The following is a 22220-nucleotide window of genomic DNA, read 5'->3' on the forward strand; positions in this document are numbered from 1 at the left end:
CAAACTTCAAATATTTTGAAATTTTATCTTGACTGGAGCAGGTTAAGCACCAGGGTGTCTACTACCTGGAAAAACCTGGAAAACCTGGAATTATCAGGGAATTTCTCCCCGCCTGGAAAATACCTGGAATTATCAGGGAATTCCTGACATAATCAGGGAAATTTCAATACCCGGTGATCATGAGTGGAATTCTCTCAAAAGATGAAAAAATCCTTGAAAATATTTGAATAAATATACCAATCAAATCTATTGAATATGTAGTAACGTTAATGGATCGTTGTTTCGCAAAAAACGTTTTGCCATCTTCTAAAGAATTCCTGGAGAATTTCCGAAGCTATTATCGGTGAAATCTAGGAATTTATTCGGGAAATTAATTAGGGATTGCTTTGTAAATTCTTTTGAGTATTCCCTCGGAAATTCTTTAGGAATATATTAAAAAATACTAAATTAGTTAGAATTTTTCAAAGCAATTCCTGGAGGAACTTCCGAAGAAATTTCGGGATCAGTTTTCCAAGGAATTATTCAAAGAAATCACTAAAAGAGTGTCCATAAGAATGATTAGCAATTTTCTAAATTATTTCGTGAGGAATTTCCAAGATAAAAATCGAATTTCCGTATGGTTTCTTTGAGAAATTCCCGAAAAGAAACCTGAAGGGATTTTCATTAAAAAAAAAGTGTAGAGTGATTTGTGAAGGAATTCTTAAAAGCAAAATATACGGAAAAACTCCTCCAAGAGTTTTCTAAAGTTTTCCTTAAGATACTTCTGAATGACTTCCTAAAAAATCCCAAGGAATTTCAAAAAAATATCCAAAGCATTTTCCGAAGGATTTTACAGTAAAGCAGTAATAGAACGCCAGTGGCGCTGTAGCCAATGAAATTATTCTGCCGAAATATGCTTCAATAAGCTTAATAGCCTATTCAGATTACGATTAGATTATTTATCGTAATAAATATCGTGTTAAAGCTGAGAAAGAAAATTGAATGTATGGGGATTGCATCAGGTTGTTGTTTATCATGATATTTATGATCATTTATGATCTGCGTAATCTGAATAGGCTATACTTGGTCGTTTGATATTTATCGAACCGGTACCTTGGCTGCTAGGTCCAAGCAAACTAGATGTGGGTCACAAGCTAGAACAAACTAGATGTTGGTCACGCGAACAGGTATAAGGACGTTGGGCATAAAGGATGTAAAGCATAAAATGCCCCAAAAACAGCCCACGACATAAAGAAGGTTTATGCCTTACTTCATGGACCCAGCAATCTCATATTTTTGCATCAACACATTTCCTGAAGGAATTTTTATGTAAGAAGTTCTGAAGAATTTCCTGAAGAAGTTCCTAAACATATTTTCGGAACATTTCCTTGAGAAGTTTTCTTAAGTTTCTTAAAAAACACCTGAAATAAAATTCAAAGAGATTTCCGTTAGAATTCTTAACCAAGCTTCTCCTAAAATAAATTTCAGAAGAATATCTAAAGAAATCTGCAAAGTATTTCATAAAGGTATTTCCGAGGGATTTTCACAAGACATTTTCGAACAAACACTTAAAGGAATTTTTAAAAAATCGTAAAGGAATCGCTAAATGCATCTCTAAAGGAATTTCCGAAACAATTCCTTGAGATGTTTTTTAAAGTTTTAGCAAAGAAATTTTAAAATTAAATCCTGGAGGAAGTTCTGAAGCAATTCTTAAAATCCGGAGGATTTTCCGATGGAATCTATGGAGAAATTTTCAAAGGAATACCTGGAGGAATTTCCTATGCGATTCCTGAAGGTCTTTTGGTTGAATGGCTGAAGCATATTCTGGGTGAAACCAAAATATTCTTTAAAATAATATTTTTCGCAATATTTACTTTTCTAAATTGATTATTTTGCTGCTAAAATCTATATATGGCACGTTTGTTTTTGCCTGGAAATTAATGTAAAACACCTGGAAAAAACCTGGAAAAATCAGGGAATTTTGTTTTTACAGATGAGTAGACACCCTGAGCACGGTAAAATACAAAGTTGAAGTTACCCTTGCCGATGGTAATGTGCCAGACAGACTATGAGCTATATCACGTAATAGTCGTAATATAGACACAACAGGTTTAAACATAGAGTGTTCACAAAAATGAGTGCATATAACGTCTTATATTAAATCATATAATATAGCACGTTATAAGGACGGAGGGTAATAGCCTATTTAGACTTGGTTTCTTAACAGCATGACGCTGTTCTATGCATAAAGTAAACTGTCAGAGATTTGCATTACAATACTCCCGATTTCATACGATTATGTAGTCGGTGTAATGTCCTTAATAACGAATACACTTCATTTAATGCTCACAATAATATTGACTAGGAAGAAGTCTTTTCATGTACTGTCCGCAATCCATACAAGACCATAAGCATTATGTAGACCGGGCTTGTTTCTGAAACAATCACTTTTAGCAACATTTTGAAGCTGGTCTTTTCTCTGTTTCATTCCACTGATTTATCGAAAACAAAAATGATATCATCTTCCCCACCACATCCTATTTTTGAGTCCTAAATATTTTATGTTCAATCACACACACGGACTATACAGATCGAAACACACCAGCACTAATTTTCCTTCCTTTCGAAACTGTAGACAACCAACACAAAATTAGTTTTTCTTTCTTCACGCCTTTTTGCACGCAGGTGGATGCATTATGTTACAAAACACAACACGAGACATGTTTTGATTTCATTTAGTGAAACCGACGGGCGGACAGCCTTCAAACAAGGATTGCGAATAAAAACCGACCTATGAAGTCGCTGTCCGTCTGTACCGAAATTTAACTCACTTGGGTATACGACCGCAGAAGAAGCGTAGGAACCGAACGAGATACTATTCACACTGCATCGAAGGGTCGTCAATGACTGAAGCAGACAGAACAAACGGAACAAACTGATCTGACTGACAGCCATAAGTATAGTTGGCTCGATGATGTCAATCCAGAAAATTTGTTTTGTGTTTCTGACAGTTCCGAGCATAAATCGACCCCAGGCTAACGGTTATACAGCATAGAAACGGTAAATAAAACAGCATAAACAGTGTGACATTTTTGACACTGTTGTGTTGCTTCATAAGTTGCTGTGCAACATTTCGTGTTACATTTGCACGGAAATAAAAAAAAATCGGAGATAGGCAACTGCTCCTTGAATTCATATTTACCCATACTTATTATACATCTACTGTATAATAAACACAATATTTCTATTCGAAATTTTATTTTCTAATATTACACTTAAAACACAGTATAAGAAAAGTCCAACCCCGTACTGCTTACCGTTTTTAATTAAATTGCTTTTAGAATTTTTGCGAAGAGTTTTAAAAACTTCTCCGTATGGTTTCCCGTGGAGATTTTTTCGATTATCATCTTTCTGCTTCTTCTTCTTCATGCAACATCAAAGCGCCAATAGCGTGTGAGGCTAGAGTTACCCTATGAAGTTTTATATTTTACTTAAACTTGTTCCTAACCGAACCAATTCGTTCACTTTTGGTTCACATTGAGTTCCAAGCACCTTAACGGAGCTTCAAAGTTCACTTTTGCGCTCCCACCATACAAAAAATTACTTAAAATGCGAACTGATTTAGCCAAAACATCCCTTCGTTTATCTTCCAAGGCTAGCGCCAGAGAAAAGATTGATGCGTGATATTCCTAAGTCCTATAACCATAAACAGCGAAAACAGATTCTCCCTGGACCCAAAAAACGCTTGTCTCATCGAAACCAGAGTCTATTATATATAGAGTTGCGTAAAGAGTGAAGCCAAATCTACCCATTGAACTGTCAAACTGTCTACCTATCGAGCAACTATCCTCTTTGCGTAACTCTATATGGGGAACGGTTCGCCACTTCATCTAATAGCTCCTATTTCCATCCCATCAAAAACAAAGCAATGGAAAGGAATTTGGTTTGTTTATTATTTTTGTGATTTTTTTCAGCAGTGAGCACGCATGCTGACAAAAAGAAGCGACGAATTTGGTGCCGTATTTCTTTGTTTAGCGATGAGATGGATATATGTACAGTGAGATGGAGATCGGAACATTTCCCCTAATAGACTCAGATCGAAACGAATAGACCTGTGCAGGAGTTCATTAAATTCACTCACCCGATGGATTTTGACATTTGAGCGGGTCGTCCACTCGAACAAAAGTTCATTTTGCGTTCATTATGCGACCCGCTCAAACGTCATAATTTCTTGGGGGAGTTCATTTTTCGTTAGTCTATAGTCGAAACCTGTTTCCTGAGTGCAGACCACAAACTGCCGTTATACGCATAATTGTCCCATGTATATAGGGAATCCTAGCAAACATGGGACAAATATGCGTATGACGGCAGCAAAGGAGGTATCCCGGAAATTGGTTTTTTGCCAGCAAGGTATCCACAGTTTAGGAAACGCTACGCAACATCTGAAGGATGCAACGCAACAATTTCGTGTAGCTGTTTCTTTCATCCGTCACCGTACCTCTTGTTTGTATGCGTGTAGAACGCTTCGCGCAGTTCAGTCCTCTAGCCATCAGCGAGCGAATATCGCGTTTTTTCAATTTCGTTTTCCTTTGTATCTCGCTGATTCGTGTGATTTTTCTAGCTCAAATACAGAGACCGGACTGGCAGCCATCAGCAAATAAATTAATGAAGAAAAAAAACGTTCTGGAAGCAACGTTGTATAATCTGGAATCCAAGTAGAGCCGTGTGTTTGGTGGATTTGGAATATTTCGCCTGCTTGGGATTCGAATTAGTTCAGAGCCAAGAGTTTCTGGGTGTTGTGTGAAGGTGAGAAGTGAAAAAAGTCCCAAAACTTACTCGAGCAGAATAAACAGCAGGAGGTGGCGAAAGGTTTCTGCAGCACAAATTGGATATTTGCATACGCAGAAATAGCCATCAAGCAGATAGGCATTGAAAATGGATTGTCCTCACATAGGAGATAATGTGGTTCTACGAAAGGATGCAGTGAGAACGCTGAAAATGGCCGTATGTGCGCCTCCAGTTGCGACAGTGCCCCCAGGAACGGGAGGAACACCAACAACATCTCCAGTGGGCATATCAAAGTTGTGGAAATGCGAAGGTAATTAAATATCACATGAGTAGTGCGGAAATTTGAACCCTGTCGTAAATTGCTTGACTAGCGGAATTGCCACCGTCGTCTTTAAGGGGTACGAAATGAACTGGTATACCGTATTCCAGCAGCGAAAGAGGGCAATGGCTCGAGTAACCTTGGAATCACTTTTTTTATCGTGTCAGTGTATCGTGGTTTGATTCCACAACCAGGACATCTTCGTTTCGATGCCATGTAAGCTGCGCTCTGTGCCCATCTTGAATCCAGGTTTAACGCTTAGATAAACAAAAAATCGATATTACATCATAAGGCAAAATTTAATCTCGTCATCAAGGTTTCCTTTCCACTCGCATTCACCTTGTCTTGCCTTGGGACGGTTCTTTCGCTGGTTTTTCGGGGTCTGACCCCGTCAAAACGTCGTCATTGTTGCCCCCTATTGGAATCGATGATGATTATTGTGGCACAAGCTCTAAACGGCCAATAAATGCATGATTGTCCCATGTGGATAGGAAACCAAGTAAACATGGGATAGTTATGCTTTCATGAGCAGTACACATATCTCTCTCTCTCTCGGTCGTACACACTGGTACAACTCTGACAGTGTATAGGTCTGTAAACGCGTTTCCCACATTTACCCGAGTGCACAAACTCTCGTACCTAATCATAGACGGTATCAGGGGTTGGAACCGACAACAGTATAAATTTTAATTATAATCTCTTGATTGTTTCAAAAACATATATTTTCCGTTATTCATTACCATTATACCTTGTCTCCATAAATTTATAAATTAAAATAATAAACGGTAAAGCTCATCAAAGTAAAAATGTCAATGATGAATAGGTATCAACGTTTTTGCCTTTCTCGTATACAAAGTATACGTAAAGGCATAGGATCACTCCAAAACCGAATTTTTGATAGAAGGCTCGGAGACCCATAGTGTTATATACCAATCGACTCAGCTCGACGAATTGAGGTGATGTCTGTATGTGTGTGTGTGTACAAAAATGTGAGACACACTTTTTGGTACTTAGCATTAGGGGTCGTCCACAAAGTACGTCACGCCTCTAGGGGGGAGGGGGGGTTCAGAGCAGCGTGACGATCCATACAAAAATTTTAGAGATTTATTACAAAAAGTGTGATGAAGGGGGGAGGGGGGGGTTGGTAATCGCCGATTTTTGCGTGACGTACTTTATGGATCTTCCCTTATTAGATTTGCTCGCAACAAGTTGCAGTCGACGCGGATTGCGGTGTAGTTGTTTCCTATTGAAAATTTGCCCGATCAGTCATTGCGTTCCAAAGTTATTGAAAAAACATCGTTTTTCTGCCAAGGGTCCTTGAAAAAAAAATTCAAAAACCAAAAAAAAAATTTTTATTCAAAGATTGCAGCAATGCATTCACATGACCGCAAATGTATATGAATTGATGGAAAAAGTAAAATCTATCCCCTAAAGTGCTATTTCGACCTCTCTTATGTGTTTTTCTTATTTTTTTAATGCGCGAGAAAGGCACCACCAACGCTAGGTGGATTGATTTGGGTTTTTTGATTACATATTACATATTTTTCAGTCAAATTTAACGCGTTGTTGGGCTGTTGCCCTATTAGAATGAAGGCAAATGCCAAAAAACGACTCCAACAGGTATATAGACGATTGCGCTTGGCAGTTTTTAATTTCTTTTGTATTTGTCGATTTGATATGAGTTTCAAATTCCGACTTTTGACGTGCTTCGGTCAAAAACATTTCTTTGCATTTTTTTTTCAAAAGGGTCGAAAACACTTAAAATCGTGTAAAAATGATTTTCGATCGATTTTTGAAAAAAGTCATTTTTTACACGTATCTCGGATTTCACGTGGTTTTCAAAGAAATTTATTGGCAGAATGTAATAAATAATTCGGGTAATATTTCGATCAAACGTCTACCTCTACTAGACAAACCATGAATCCAATGAAAGAAATAACAATCATCATTGCTTTATACTCGACAAAAGCAAGTTTTCTACGAAAATATTATGTCTATTTAATATTATTATCGATTGTATAGACTGCCGCGATTCTCATAAGAGTCCCATGTCGATTTTTGACGTTTTTGATTTTCTTTCAGAAATAAGCTTAAAATTAACTCATCTTCAAGAAAAACTGATAAAATAATAGGCTTTGTTCTAGAAATTTGAAAATTAAAACTCACTTGTGTTGTCCCCAGGGAATCAATATTCGAGCACCGCCTAACAATATACCCTTTGTCGTCAACAGAGTTTGTTACTGACAAACGCACTTAACGACAAACCTTTATCAGAACCCGAACACAATATGACAAGAATCATTTGCCTTGCATGCTCTGATATTTCCGAGAATACGATGCTAATTTTGTAATCATTGTTCGATTCTCGAATATTTCCATAAAAGCAGAAACTATGATAGCATAGAATCGAAATTTGCTCTACAAAAAATGCAAAATAACGGGATAAAAACTTAACAACAAGATTGTCTTCTTTTTTGTTGCTGACAATTTTTTTCGGATCTTTGTCATTATTATCTCCGACAACAACAAAGCTTTGTCGTTGGTTCCCTTTTGTCGCTTGTTTCGCAAGCGCATTTCAGAAAAATTGATTCCCTGGTTGTCCCATCTGGCTATTTATTCGCATAGCAGTCATATTCCAGATTTTTATACACTCTCACACAAAACATCAATGTAATTATGGTCCATTTAATAGTTCCATAGCAATGTATACAGATAAAGAATATTATGCCAAATTTTCAGAAAGATTGTTGGTTTTATCGATTTATTAGATTTTTTTTTTAAATTTCTCCATGTAAAACGGGTTCGAAAAACTCAACGGCATATTTCTCAAGTTAAAGAAAACTGACATGGGACGCTTATGCGAATAGGGGCAGTATAGTATATTCACCATTCCAGTTAGTATATTCACCATTCCACTTAGTCAAGCAACTGATTTACTAGAGATGCACCGAATATTCGGGCCGAATAATGGTAAAAGTTTCATTTTGCCGAATATTAGTTCCACCGAATAGTAATTCGCGATATTCGGCCGAATAATGCCGAATATATTAAATAATTCCAAAATTTATTTAAAAAGATAGTTTACTGATTACTGAAACAAATGTTTGAATATTCAACTCACAACTGTGGTATTTTTGTAATGTTATCCCTCACAGTGTGAAGCTTAAGAAAATAAGACCCCAGCTCCACTACATAATTTGTGATATCAAGAATATATTTTTTTAATTTCCTGGTAATGATTTAGAGGATCCATCTCCTTGAGTGGATTCGACTCCTTTTGCTTTGTATTAGATAAAGATTACCGTGTCCATCACATGATACACTGACAAAAAACCGGCCAAATTCCACACTTACAAAACCATTGCTTTTAGAGAGATTTTTTCTGAATACTTGCTTATCAACATCGTCAATACTTTACCAGTATGGATCATGTTGAACTGGCACCGTAGAAGCATCTTATAACCGAAATTCACTCATGGTTTATCATCATCATCATCTTGCAAAACGATCTTGCACACAAAAGATTATCGTATAACTTATGGGCCTATGTTTTGACATATGCACTCCTTTTTTTCGTCTTCTGAACCCTGCAAGTCCATTTTGTGTCTTGTTCGGTCGACTTTATTCTTCGATGTTCTCAGATTTTTCCAAATCTTGTACAGAAGTACCATTGAAAGATTTTCCAATCGAGCATATACTGCCGTGAATCGCATATTTGTCCCATATGAATAGGAAACCCAGCAAAGATGGGCCAGATATGCGATTCACGGCAGTATAGCTCATAGGAACCGTTTTACGTTCAGATAGTGTCGTTGTGCTTGGACCTTTTCTGCAAGCGTTCGGATCCGACCATCTTGATGCAGAATTGGTTGTCCTCCCACACAACGATCGGAGATGCTGGTTGCTCGTCGAGTTCTCCCAGAAGCTTGCGCTTCCACTGCAGTTCCTTGCATCCCTCGGCCAGGGCAACAAACTCGGCATCTGTGGAAGATAGCGCAACGCAGGTTTGCTTGCGAGTGCCCCAACTTACCAACCCACCGCCGAACTTGATCAAGAATCCGGAGTTGGATTTTCGGTCCCCTTCATCTTGTGGGAAGTTATCACTGAGGCTTCCCACGGTACACAGCGGAACCGACACAACTCCCGGCGGGGTATTTCGGACGCGTAAAGTGGACGAGAAAAACAAGCGATTCGCTCTCCGCGGTGGTCGTTTATTTACTATTTACATACATACAATAGACAACAACAACATATATTCACAGGGCTGGTGAGGGATGACAAACATCGCAAACATAAATTAGACTGGCCCAACATTCAACACTCCTCCTCGAGGTTTATCATCACTTACAGTTAACACAAAGTCCACATAGTTTTACATACACAAAGTCAATACAGAGTTTTATTTGGGCACACAGTCGTTTCAGAACTTCTCCTACACCATCTCCTCCTGCTTCGTCTTCTTTACCGCTTCGTTGTCTTCTTGATTCATCCGGCACTTAGCATCGGTATTGATCTTCGTCCACACAGTCGTAAAAGTTTTCTTCTTCTCTGCGCTCCTCCTCAACAGAACGCTCGCTTCCTGAATTTCTGGAGCTTCCTGCGGCTCTTACAGCATACAATCCACCACAAAGTTGGGCAACAGCTTCCACTTTCTTCTTGCTTACAATTTCGCATCTGGACTTCACAAAGTTCACATTTAGTCCGTTTTGTGCTAGCTTCCGGACCGAAATTAGCCCACTGTCCAGTTCCGGAACATACAGCACATCTTTCACGATCACTTCATTTACATTTCCGTTACCATCGATGCACTTCAACAGACCTTTCCCTATTCCGGCGGATTGTACGGTGGACCCATTCGCCAAGGTCACATCCAGCTTTACGCTTTCGTCCATCTCGCTGAAAATCCAGGTTGCTGGTCATGTGGCTCGAGCAGCCACTATCCACATACCAGCTCTTCTGCAGCCGCTTTCCTCCCACGCCGAAACATATTCAGGGGTCCTCTTCGCTGCCGTTTTCGCTTCCGGCTCGTTCATCTTCTGCAGCACTGGGCAATTCACACGGATGTGTCCCGGTTTCCGGCACTGGTAGCATATCCGCTTTATCATTCGCTGTCTACCTCTGTTCAGCACTTTCAGCGCTCGGTCATCGCACTCACCGGAAACCCCTCGCTTCTCCATTCGTCGGTGGTATTCGTCCAACAGCCGCTGCTTCACGAACTCAATCGTCTGGTCGGCATCTGGCCGGCTCTCCAATGCCGTCACCAGTCCGTCGTACGATTCCGGCAGACTCCGGTAAATCATCGCTACCTGTAGCGAACACTCAATTTTCTGCCCGGCACACGACAGCCTATCGAAAAGCTCTTCGATTTTGAACAAGTGCTCCTCCATATCCGCACCTTCTTCGTAGTGCAGGCTACAGAGCTTCTTCAAAAGCGACACTCGCGACGTAACTGTAGCCTTTTCGTGGTACTTTTTAAGCTTTTTCCACACTTCGACCGCCGATTTGGCGTCTCTCACCAACGGCAACTGATTATCTTCCACATTCAGAATAATCATTGCCCTCGCCTTCTGATCTTCTTTCGACCATGCTGCAGTCACTGGCTCCGGTTTCTTCTCGTGAACCGTATACCACAGGTCGACACTGATCAGAAGCATTTCTATTTAATCTTCCACGTTTGGTAATTCTTATTACCCAAACGCGCAATCAGAACTTTCTCACTCATTTCTATTCCGATCGTTTTTCTGGCGCAGCCTGTACTCAATCGAACGCGAACACACAGTCACTTCTGATCACCACTGCTACAATTACGGCCCGTAGCCTGACTCGCGGCACAAAATGGCAGTCTCAGTACGGCCAACACCTTTTGGCTTCTGAACTCGTACCGACACAACTGGATAACAGCCTAACCAGCCCTACTAAATGCCAACCAGACGAGGTGCTGTTTTCACTTGCTTCCAAACGATTTTTGCTGCATTTACCACCCCAACAGTCCGGAACGAATGTATTCCCGCTGAACAAAACACACAAAAGGAATTGCGCGAGACAGCTTCAACACTCCACGACTGTTTTGCGAGCAACTTTTCACCCAGATTTCGCTGTTTTCTTCCACTTGCACTGGGCCAATAACCTGTGGGAAGTTATCACTGAGGCTTCCCACGGTACACAGCGGAACCGACACAACTCCCGGCGGGGTATTTCGGACGCGTAAAGTGGACGAGAAAAACAAGCGATTCGCTCTCCGCGGTGGTCGTTTATTTACTATTTACATACATACAATAGACAACAACAACATATATTCACAGGGCTGGTGAGGGATGACAAACATCGCAAACATAAATTAGACTGGCCCAACATTCAACACATCTCCGGCCCAATCTGCGTCGACAAAACACTCCAGATCTTCGTTTCCTGATCTCAGATAAGGGCACAAGAACTTTGTCAATTTGTGGTACCTCAGTACCCGCTTTGCCTCGTTACAGTCCCGGTTGGTTGGCCTCGATAATTTTCTGCCGAGCAATGATGTGCTGAGGTCAGGGATTCAAGCCTAAAGAGAAAGAACAAGTCTCTCACTCATCATCTTTGTATACCACGAAAGACTTTTTTTTGCAAGCTGTCATGATAGAGAACTGATTCGGGATGCTATACCCCATGATAAATTTCTTTTAGAAAGCTCCAAATCCGGGGAGCACTGGCTCTGATGATGCATTTCAACTTGTTCTACACAGCTGTGCAATAACCAACACGTAAGGAGCGAAAACAAAGCGAGAATCACCATTTTTCTGTGGAGGCTGCCTATCCGATTCTGTTATTTCGTACTTGTATACAAGTTTGATAAATTTGTTTTCATGGCTTGTTATGATTCGGAACAGTTTTTGCCTCTCTTTTATCGTTGTTCGTTATCTTTTGAAAGCGATTTCTGCAAACCCTGGCTAAGGCAGCCCCCTGAAACGGCTGTCATCTGCATACAATATGATTGAAGCCGAAAACTTGATGCTAAACTTGGTGCTAGCTGTCAAGTTGTGTGCTTTAAGCACGGAATACAGTGACGCATGCGACAATATCGCTCGAGGACAGATTTAATTCGGATAAAAAATTAATAAACAGCATTTTCATTTTATTTTAGGCTGTTGTTACAAGAAAAAGCGCACCATCCAAAATATGTTTCTAAACTTTATTGCAATAATCTCTATAGCTGATTCATTCATTTCAGATACACATGTTTCGCTATAGCGCAAAAGTTATCAGTACTGTTTTTTGTCACAATAAAAAAAATAAATTAAATATTAAAAAAATAAATTAAATATTAATGTCAATTCTGCCTGAAACCCATGTCGATAGTTTGATAGATGTCTGAAGGAAGTTAACAAATATTTGGCATTGTGATAAAGAGTGGGCCTTCAATTCCTAATGCATTTTTCTGTTTGAAAACCAAATTTTCGCAAGTAGAAAAAATAAGACTGCAAACCAATTAACTGATTGATCAGCAGCGATTTATTTTTCCTCTAAGTTTTAGAACACTATTCTCGTTGGAATCTGAAGCAAAATAATACAAAAACGTTGGTATCTCCAGCAGTGTTCTGTTCATGTTTGAATTTTGAATAAATAATAATAATTATTTATCTTGCTGCTCAGTAATTGCAAAGTGCCGGTGTTGAACTTAATCTAGAATTAAAAACAAACCTCTTAAATAAAGAAAAAAAAAAAAAAAAAAAAAAATTGCAAAGTGCATTGATTTGAATTCCGAACGTAAAATTTGGATTTCGTGACTTCAGAAAAAACATAGCTGTGAAACAGTTTTGAGCTTTTGAATCTGAGCTTAAATTAATCTAGGGCAGCTGCTGGGAGAATGCATGTTTCAGATTCATATTAAAATTAAATGCAGCAGATCAATTGGAATCACCACTAATCTGATTTAATTCTTAGGTTACTTAGGGTTCTTAAGATTAACTCATAATCGACTAAAATTCAAATGTTACACATTTGCGACATGGGCTGTATAGTTAGGTTTCTCGTCAGATAAAAAAACTTTTTTCCGGTGCATGATTCGCAGCTTGATAGTTTTTATTTTTAATCTCCTGACTTTTACGCTAAGTCCATTATGCTAAAAAAAAACTATTATTCTGTCAACACAAAAATTGTCCAGTATAAAGCAAAATTTTATCAACAATGCGACATCCACTTCCAGTTGAATCAGATCAAATGCAAAGAAAAAATGTTTCAATAGTGTTTCATAAAACACCTGTCGATGACACGTAAAATGATTACGTAGATTAATTTATCTTACTTTCGACCCCACATTATAGTGAGCTCAAGTATATAGCCAAAAAGTTTATGCTTCAAGATCAAATAGATTAATTGATTTTAACAACTGAAAAGTAGGTGTGCTGTCTCATGTCTCATAGTGACAGTTCAATAATTATCTAATAACCCTGCTTGCAGAGCAAGAACACTTTTGATAGATTTACATTTTAATGGTTTTGGGGGGTGCACCAGCCTTTTTTAAGACTGGCTATTTTTTAAATCTTCGAACTGGCACTTTCAAGTTTAATTATTCAGTAAATGAGACGGACCTTAATGTGTGTTCTCATTTGGATCTGATAAACTTATTTTTCGAAGGACCTTAGCGGGTCCTGTAAACATACTGTGAAATAATTTTAAATTTTCAGTTCAGGCATCCCTAAATTGACGAAATCGGGTGAAAATTGACAGAGTTACAATATATTTATTCAATTTCTCTCAAAATTTACCAAACCCAGAGCGCTAATGATCGCCTTAATTGAACTCAGTTTTAGGGCTGTGAATCATTCCACCGATTCGTTCAACTTTTAGTCAAAATTTTACATTTCGATGGTTATTTTCCCATCGAGGTTAAAATTTTAGCCCGAAGCCGACTCATTTGAGTATTGACAGATTGATAGTTATTTAGAACAAAATGGATTTGGTGCCAATTTTCTCACGACCAAAGTTTAACAATCGAACTGTCAAATCTAACCATGCTCCAGAGCAGGGTTATTTTTAACCAAAGTGAAATGACCATCGAACTGCCAAATTTAAACTAAAAGTCAATCGAATCGGTGGAATGGTTCACAGCCTTAGTGGAATGTCTAGAAGTAATTTGATTAAAAACGGAAAGCAGTACGAAAGCAGTATCAATTGTGATATCACAAAATAAAATTTGATATCGAAAAACTTGCGTTTATTATGCAGTAGAAGGGGGCTGGCCCGTACTGCTAACCGTTTTTAATTAAATTACTCCTAAAACTTTTAAGAAAAGTTTTAAAAAACTTCCCGTATGTTACCCCGTGCATTTTTTTTCATATATTATCCTTCGACTTCTTCTTCTTCATGCAACCTTTATTCGCCAATAATGATAAATTTATGATGATAAAGATGATAATCGCTACGATGACAAACGACAATAATTTATTGGCTTTCTTCGGTGATAATTTCGGCTGATTTTGACAACCCCGTGAAACAAGCGCAAGTTCTTGAAGCCACCGTTTGTTGGTGTGGAGCTAGTGCTGTTCTTGAAGTTTAAAGTTCCGTTCATATTGCACCGATAACATTTCGCGCGGGTATTTAATTATGTATCGCAAAATGATTTTCGATCGTGGAAATTTTAATTTCAATAAATTAAATTATATTGTTCTGTTTTCGTCATTTATCCAGCATTTTACGTGCGGTAATAACCACCACAATATAATAATCATCAAAATCAGCCGAAATTATCACCGAAGAAAGCCAATAAATTATTGTCGTTTGTCATCGTAGCGTATCAACATCCTCATAAATTTATCATTATTGGCGAATAAAGGTTGCATGACGAAGAAGAAGTCGAAGGATAATATATGAAAAAAAATGCACGGGGTAACATACGGGAAGTTTTTTAAAACTTTTCTTAAAAGTTTTAGGAGTAATTTAATTAAAAACGGTTAGCAGTACGGGCCAGCCCCCTTCTACTGCATAATAAACGCATGTTTTTCGATATCAAATTTTATTTTGTGATATCACAATTGATACTGCTTTCGTACTGCTTTCCGTTTCTAATCAAATTACTTCTAGACATTCCACTAAGGCTGTGAACCATTCCACCGATTCGTTTGACTTTTAGTTTAAATTTGGCAGTTCGATGGTTATTTCACTTTGGTTAAAAATAACCCTGCTCTGGAGCATGGTTAGATTTGACAGTTCGATTGTTAAACTTTGGTCGTGAGAAAATTGGCACCAAATCCATTTTGTTCTAAATAACTGTCAATCTGTCAATACTCAAATGAGTCGGCTTCGGGCTAAAATTTTAACCTCGATGGGAAAATAACCATCGAAATGTAAAATTTTAACTAAAAGTTGAACGAAACGGTGGAATGATTCACAGCCCTAAACTGAGTTCAATTAAGGCGATCATTAGCGCTCTGGGTTTGGTAAATTTTGAGAGAAATTGAATAAATATATTGTAACTCTGTCAATTTTCACCCGATTTCGTCAATTTAGGGATGCCTGAACTGAAAATTTAAAATTATTTCACAGTATGTTTACAGGACCCGCTAAGGTCCTTCGAGAAATAAGTTTATCAGATCCAAATGAGAACACACATTAAGGTCCGTTTTTTTTTGTATCTTTATTAAAGAGACTTTCAGCCCGAGGCTGGCTCGTCTCCGCGTTAAGGTCCGTCTCATTTACTGAATAATTAAACTTGAAAGTGCCAGTTCGAAGATTTAAAAAAATAGCCAGTCTTAAAAAAGGCTGGTGCACCCCCTAAAACCATTAAAATGTAAATCTATCAAAAGTGTTCTTGCTCTGCAAGCAGGGTTATTAGATAATTATTGAACTGTCACTATGAGACAGCACACCTACTTTTCAGTTGTTAAAATCAATTAATCTATTTGATCTTGAAGCATAAACTTTTTGGCTATATACTTGAGCTCACTATGATGTGGGGTCGAAAGTAAGATAAATTAATCTACGTAATCATTTTACGTGTCATCGACAGGTGTTTTATGAAACACTATTGAAACATTTTTTCTTTGCATTTGATCTGATTCAACTGGAAGTGGATGTCGCATTGTTGATAAAATTTTGCTTTATTCTGGACCATTTTTGTGTTGACAGAATAATAGTTTTTTTTTGAGCATAATGGACTTAGCGTAAAAGTCAGGAGATTAAAAATAAAAACTATCAAGCTGCGAATCATGCACCGGAAAAAAGTTTTTTTATCTGACGAGAAACCTAACTATACAGCCCATGTCGCAAATGTGTAACATTTGAATTTTAGTCGATTATGAGTTAATCTTAAGAACCCTAAGTAACCTAAGAATTAAATCAGATTAGTAGTGATTCCAATTGTTCTGCTGCATTTAATTTTAATATGAATCTGAAACATGCATTCTCCCAGCAGCTGCCCTAGATTAATTTAAGCTCAGATTCAAAAGCTCAAAACTGTTTCACAGCTATGTTTTTTCTGAAGATTGAATCACGAAATCCAAATTTTACGTTCGGAATTCGAATCAATGCACTTTGCAATTACTGAGCAGCAAGATAAATAATTATTATTATTTATTCAAAATTCAAACATGAACAGAACACTGCTGGAGATACCAACGTTTTTGTATTATTTTGCTTCAGATTCCAACGAGAATAGTGTTCTAAAACTTAGAGGAAAAATAAATCGCTGCTGATCAATCAGTTAATTGGTTTGCAGTCTTATTTTTTCTACTTGCGAAAATTTGGTTTTCAAACAGAAAAATGCATTAGGAATTGAAGGCCCACTCTTTATCACAATGCCAAATATTTGTTAACTTCCTTCAGACATCTATCAAACTATCGACATGGGTTTCAGGCAGAATTGACATTAATATTAAATTTATTTTTTTAATATTTAATTTTTTTTTTATTGTGACAAAAAAACAGTACTGATAACTTTTGCGCTATAGCGAAACATGTGTATCTGAAATGAATGAATCAGCTATAGAGATTATTGCAATAAAGTTTAGAAACATATTTTGGATGGTGCGCTTTTTCTTGTAACAACAGCCTAAAATAAAATGAAAATGCTGTTTATTAATTTTTTATCCGAATTAAGGCTCCCTCAGATCTAAGCGATTTCATCGCCGCGACGGCGACAACTAGTCGCAGCGATTCTATCGTTGGGTCGCTGCAGGTAATGTTCTGTTTACGCTTCCATACCAATGGGGACAGAATCGCTGTCGCCAAGTGATAGAATCGCGTCGCGACTGTCGCGTCGCGTGTGTTTGGGGGAACCTTTAAATCTGTCCTCGAGCGATATTGTCGCATGCGTCACTGTATTCCGTGCTTAAAGCACACAGCTTGACAGCTAGCACCAAGTTTAGCACCAAGTTTTCGGCTTCAATCATATTGTATGCAGATGACAGCCGTTTCAGGGGGCTGGATTTTGATGATTATTATATTGTGGTGGTTATTACCGCACGTAAAATGCTGGATAAATGACGAAAACAGAACAATATAATTTAATTTATTGAAATTAAAATTTCCACGATCGAAAATCATTTTGCGATACATAATTAAATACCCGCGCGAAATGTTATCGGTGCAATATGAACGGAACTTTAAACTTCAAGAACAGCACTAGCGCCACACCAACAAACAGTGGCTTCAAGAACTTGCGCTTGTTTCACGGGGTTGGGTCAATTGGAATTTTGGACGGTTTGGCGTATTCGTACCCGAACCGCTCCAAGATTTTGTCGATGTACCCGGTCGATGTAAGGTGTAGTGAGTGACCGTCTTGCTTTTCGATGCGTATTCCCAAGAACAAGCGTAGTTCTCCCAGGCTCGAAAACTTGAACTATTTCGCCAGTGCCCTCGCTTCAAATACCCGTTTCGAGTGACAACAAACGAGCATGTCGTCGACATATATCAAAATGTAGCTTCGCTTACCATTTTCTTCCATCGTGTACAGACAGGCGTCAGACGACGGGTGGAATCCCATTTTCTCGAAAATGTCGTATGTTTTCCGGTTCCAGACACGTGCCGACTGTTTCGGCAAACTTTTTTGTTAGTATTGAATCCTGGGGGTGGTCGCATGTACACTTCTTCTTGAAGATCGTCGTACAGGTAGGCGGTCTTGATATCTTTGCACCAACATGCCGTCTCGACTGACGATGGTCAGGAGCGTGCGAAGAGTGGTTTGCTGTGCGACAGGTGCAAACACTTTGTCGTAGTTCGTGCCATACTGTTGAGTGAAACCTTGTGCGACCAACCTGGCCTTGTACCGTGTTTCCACTTTCGTCCTGCTTCTTCTTGTATGTCCACTTGCATCCAACGGTCTTCCTTCCGGCAGTGGTACCAGCTCCCATGTCTGATGCTCCTCTAACGACTGGATCGCTTTCTGCCATGCTTCCTTCTCCGGTCATTGGACGGTCATTGACTGGTTCAGCCACGGAATTGCTCGTCACGCTGGGGACTTCTCGGTAACGGTCAGGTAGGATTCCCTTCGTGCTCCTCGTGGATCTTCGTAGTTCAATCTGTGGCTCAATGTTCTCGGTGGCTTCGTCATCGCTGTTGGTGTAACCCGTAACGCTGGGTAGACACCTTTACATGGTGTGTTACGGGGTAAGATCTACCACGGTTACATTGCCAGCTACAGGCAAATCCTGGCCCAACGAATACCTTCCTCATTATCCAACTCCGTGGTATTTATGAGGGTGTCGCTAAGTCGGTGGCCCCTCGTTAAATAAGTACCACATCAACACTTCCTTCCTCTCCCTAGTTACGGCGAAGATGGGCGTGGCCAGGAGTAGTAATCTTCATGTTTTTGTTATTTTTGTTTTAGACTGGAATCAAGGACCACTCCCCTTCTTGATTTCTGATAGCATTCTAGATAAGGATCTCAAAAGTAAAACATGAGTATCACTAGTGTCCAATCTACGAATTACACCGTAACAATGCTAATGCTATGCTAATGCTTCGTCATCGCTGTTGGTGAACTCTTCATCTGTCCCACCGATAGCCGTATCGTACCCATCACCTTCGTCGTCTTTATTTGCATCGCGACCGATGAACTCGCTCGCTGGTATATTTACACCTACACGATGCCTTCTCGTCGCTAAAACGAGCGACGTCGTTCACTGGTGTACTCTCCTCCTTGATCGGATCGCACCACCTTCGGTTTACAACCAAATTGGGTCTCAGCCGCCTCCACAAACTCGATCATCTTGTCCGGCACTTTTGACTTCTCTTTCAGCAAGTACAACACGCAGAACCTCGAAAAATCGTCGATAATGGTTAGGAAGTATCGCTTGCCACTCACTGATGATACTTCCACCCCGTACACGTCCGTGTGCACGAGATCTAGGAGCGCCTCCGAACGGGATTTTGACTCCTTGGGGGGAAAGTCGTACGAGTGCTTTTACCCTTGCAGCAACATTCGCAAGCTTCATTCACATCGCATTGACGGATCTTTAATCCGTCGATCAGGTTTCGCTTTTCCATTTCGACAATCGCATTGGGATCACGGTGTCCAAACTTGCGATGCCACTTATGCTTGCAGCCCTTCGGATGGTTTCCGTCAGCCAGGAGGATTACTTCGCTTGGTTGTTTTAGGTAATACAGACCTTGTTTGAGCGTTGCCATGGCGGCGGTTTGGTTTCCATGCATCACTCGGCAACCGTTGTTGTCGAAAATAATAGTTGCGTTTTTCCGCACGAACGACGGAACAAAAGGACAATAGAGCTAATCGCCACAATTGCTCCTTCCACAATTGTTTTCTTCCCGTCGGCCAACGTAACGTACTTGCCTTCGCTTCGATACTGACGGCACTCCTTCTGAATGTGGCCCATATTCTTGCAGTAGTGGCAGGTCAGCGGTTTCTTCTTCCCTGGTCCCACTTTTATCGCGGAATCCTATCCGGATCTTTGCTTCTTTGCTGCTTCGTCCAGGGGTGAGTTTGTTGTCCGAACGGGCGGTAGTCAGGGTGTCGAACGATCTTGGCAGGCTTCTCAGGATCATCGTGATCATGAGATTTTCCTTCGATTTCTGTCCGGCGTTCGCGAGGCTACCAAAGAGCTCCTCCATGCCGAAGATGTGCTCCGCCATGTACTCTCCTTCCGAAAAACTTTTGTCGCAGATCCGCTTCAGCAACGAGACCTTTGACGTAAGACTGACCTTCTGGTGGCGGTTTTGAAGCGCCGTCCAAGCTTCCTTCGCGGTATCCGACTACCGGATCAACGTGTGTTGATTGTCTTCGATTAACAACCCGATTGTCGCCCTGGTCTTGGCGTCTCCAGTGTCCCAAACTGCATCTTCTTCCATTGCCGGTTTCGTACTTGGTGTCACGTAGCGTCACAGTTCTTCCCGGACCAGAAAAGTTCTACCTTGAAGCGCCAGCTTGGGTAATTGGCGTTGTTCAGCTTTTGCAGACTGAATCGGCTTCCGTCCATTTTGCTCTTCAGAAAATTTGGTTTCTTGATTCGGCTTGTGAAAAAATTATCCGCGCGGACCCATAACCTGTTGCAGGTTGCCAGCTAATATAAAAACCCGTCTTCTACTTCTTCTTCTTCTTCTGTTCGCGGCTGACTGTCATCATGCCGCTGGTTAAAGGGCTAGTGACTTAGACTATATGCCCAAAAAAACCCGTCTGGTTTGTTTCATTGACTATGGACTAATGACATTTTATTTTATTGAACATTTTAAACATGATTGCTTTGATGAACATTTTATATTATAGGTTGCTTTGTTGCACGTGACATGAATCAACGTACAACATTTTCGCCGTCGGACTCAGTAAATGTGGGAAACAGTGCATCATTCGTGCAAATTATGTTTGCACTTTTCAAGGAAAAAGCTACGCATTCCCACAAAAACAACCAAATGGCACTTATGAGTCACAGAGCGACAAATTATTATGTAAACAATGATCGTCAGTAAATAACCTGTCATTTAAAATTTATCTAAAAACAATAGGAGCGCATCAAAATCGTGCTTATACTTTCTGGGACACCCTATACGTAAAGCGCTCCAAATGAAGTAATTGCCAACATTAAGTTTTGCGCAGTCGCCTCAAAACATATTTAGATTACAAGATTTGACACTTGATAAAAATGTATTCTTGATGTCAAAGTTCACACATCCTATTTTCAGTGAATCGTTATGTTTTAGAAATAAGATGTTCTTTTCTTTGAAAACAATTCGTAGTAATTAATCATTAAGGTGGTTATACAACAAAGCCACAAATCGGCCATCTTGGAAACCACGTGCTTTTTCTAGTGATTTTTCAAGAACACGAATTGAAAGAAACACAACGTTTATGGGGATAAAAAATCCGTGGATCGTTTGCTTGTTTATGCTAAACAATCGACTTCAATTTTAGCATTGTTCGAAAATTATTAAGCTAGATTTGAACTAGATAATAGGAGTAGTAAACTGTGTGGTGAATTTAAAATTCACCACATGGCTTGATTGTATAATCACCTTAATCAATTCGTAGTTCATCAAAAGAAATTTTGCGTTTGATTAATTAGGAGGTAAACAGTTTTATTTCCTTGTAAAATAAACCTACTGGAAGTTGCCGAACATTCAGTCGAATAACTAAAAATTGAAATATTCGGTATTCGGCCGAACACCGAACACCGAATACCATTAGGTATTCGGTGCATCTCTACACTCAGAATAATATGCATATTATTTACATTAGTTTTGTACTTAGAATTGGACCAGTGAGTTTCTTAAAAAGTATGTGCAGAGCTGTTAGATTTTCAATCATTATATATTATATATGCGTCGCGAAAATATTTTTATTATTTCGCACATAAAACGCATTACGAATTAAGGTGAGTCATTATTAGTAATGCATATAAATTTCAATATCAAAACTACTGGTCGAAAAATATTTAAAATGCACATTTTTACAATTTTGTTTATACTTAGAGTAATTTTGGCATTATTCACATGGATTCACATTTATTTATAGGTTCAGGTCATTCGTAATATCAGAGGTACGATGTTGCAATACACTTTTAACAGTGAGGATCTATAGTACCGAGTAGTAGCCATAATGTGGATTTACTATCTGTAGAGCCCCGAACGTAATCAAATATATTATATTAACAATATGGTTCACTTCGAGTTTTTCCATACAACGAAATGGCGAACAATTTGCCGGTGA

The 22220-nt window shown here is 39.2% G+C and overlaps 2 protein-coding genes across 10 annotated transcripts in view; one reads left to right on the forward strand and one right to left on the reverse strand.

Annotated features, from left to right (window-relative positions):
• LOC134212314 (galactosylgalactosylxylosylprotein 3-beta-glucuronosyltransferase S) overlaps positions 1–2961 on the reverse strand; it is a 58716-nt gene extending 55755 nt beyond the window's left edge. For 2 of the 9 annotated variants that reach the window (XM_062690055.1, XM_062690050.1), the window contains exon 1: positions 2811–2937. Coding sequence is in view for 1 of the 9 variants with exons in the window: in XM_062690057.1 (XP_062546041.1) it covers positions 2811–2934 (124 nt within the window). In the remaining 8 variants the exon portion in view is untranslated. Of the gene's footprint in view, positions 1–2581; positions 2646–2770 lie in introns of those variants that run through there. The other 7 variants (XM_062690057.1, XM_062690051.1, XM_062690056.1 and 4 more) reach the window with 7 other exon arrangements.
• A 1545-nt stretch (positions 2962–4506) lies between these two features.
• LOC134212312 (ubiquitin carboxyl-terminal hydrolase 3-like) overlaps positions 4507–22220 on the forward strand; it is a 31210-nt gene continuing 13496 nt past the window's right edge. Inside the window, exon 1 of the mRNA XM_062690044.1 lies at positions 4507–5077. Within this exon, the coding sequence (XP_062546028.1) occupies positions 4915–5077 (163 nt within the window). The 5' untranslated portion in view covers positions 4507–4914. The remainder of the gene's footprint in view (positions 5078–22220) is intronic.

This window comes from Armigeres subalbatus, chromosome 2 (genome assembly GCF_024139115.2).
Source record: "Armigeres subalbatus isolate Guangzhou_Male chromosome 2, GZ_Asu_2, whole genome shotgun sequence".
Lineage (NCBI taxonomy): Eukaryota > Metazoa > Arthropoda > Insecta > Diptera > Culicidae > Armigeres > Armigeres subalbatus.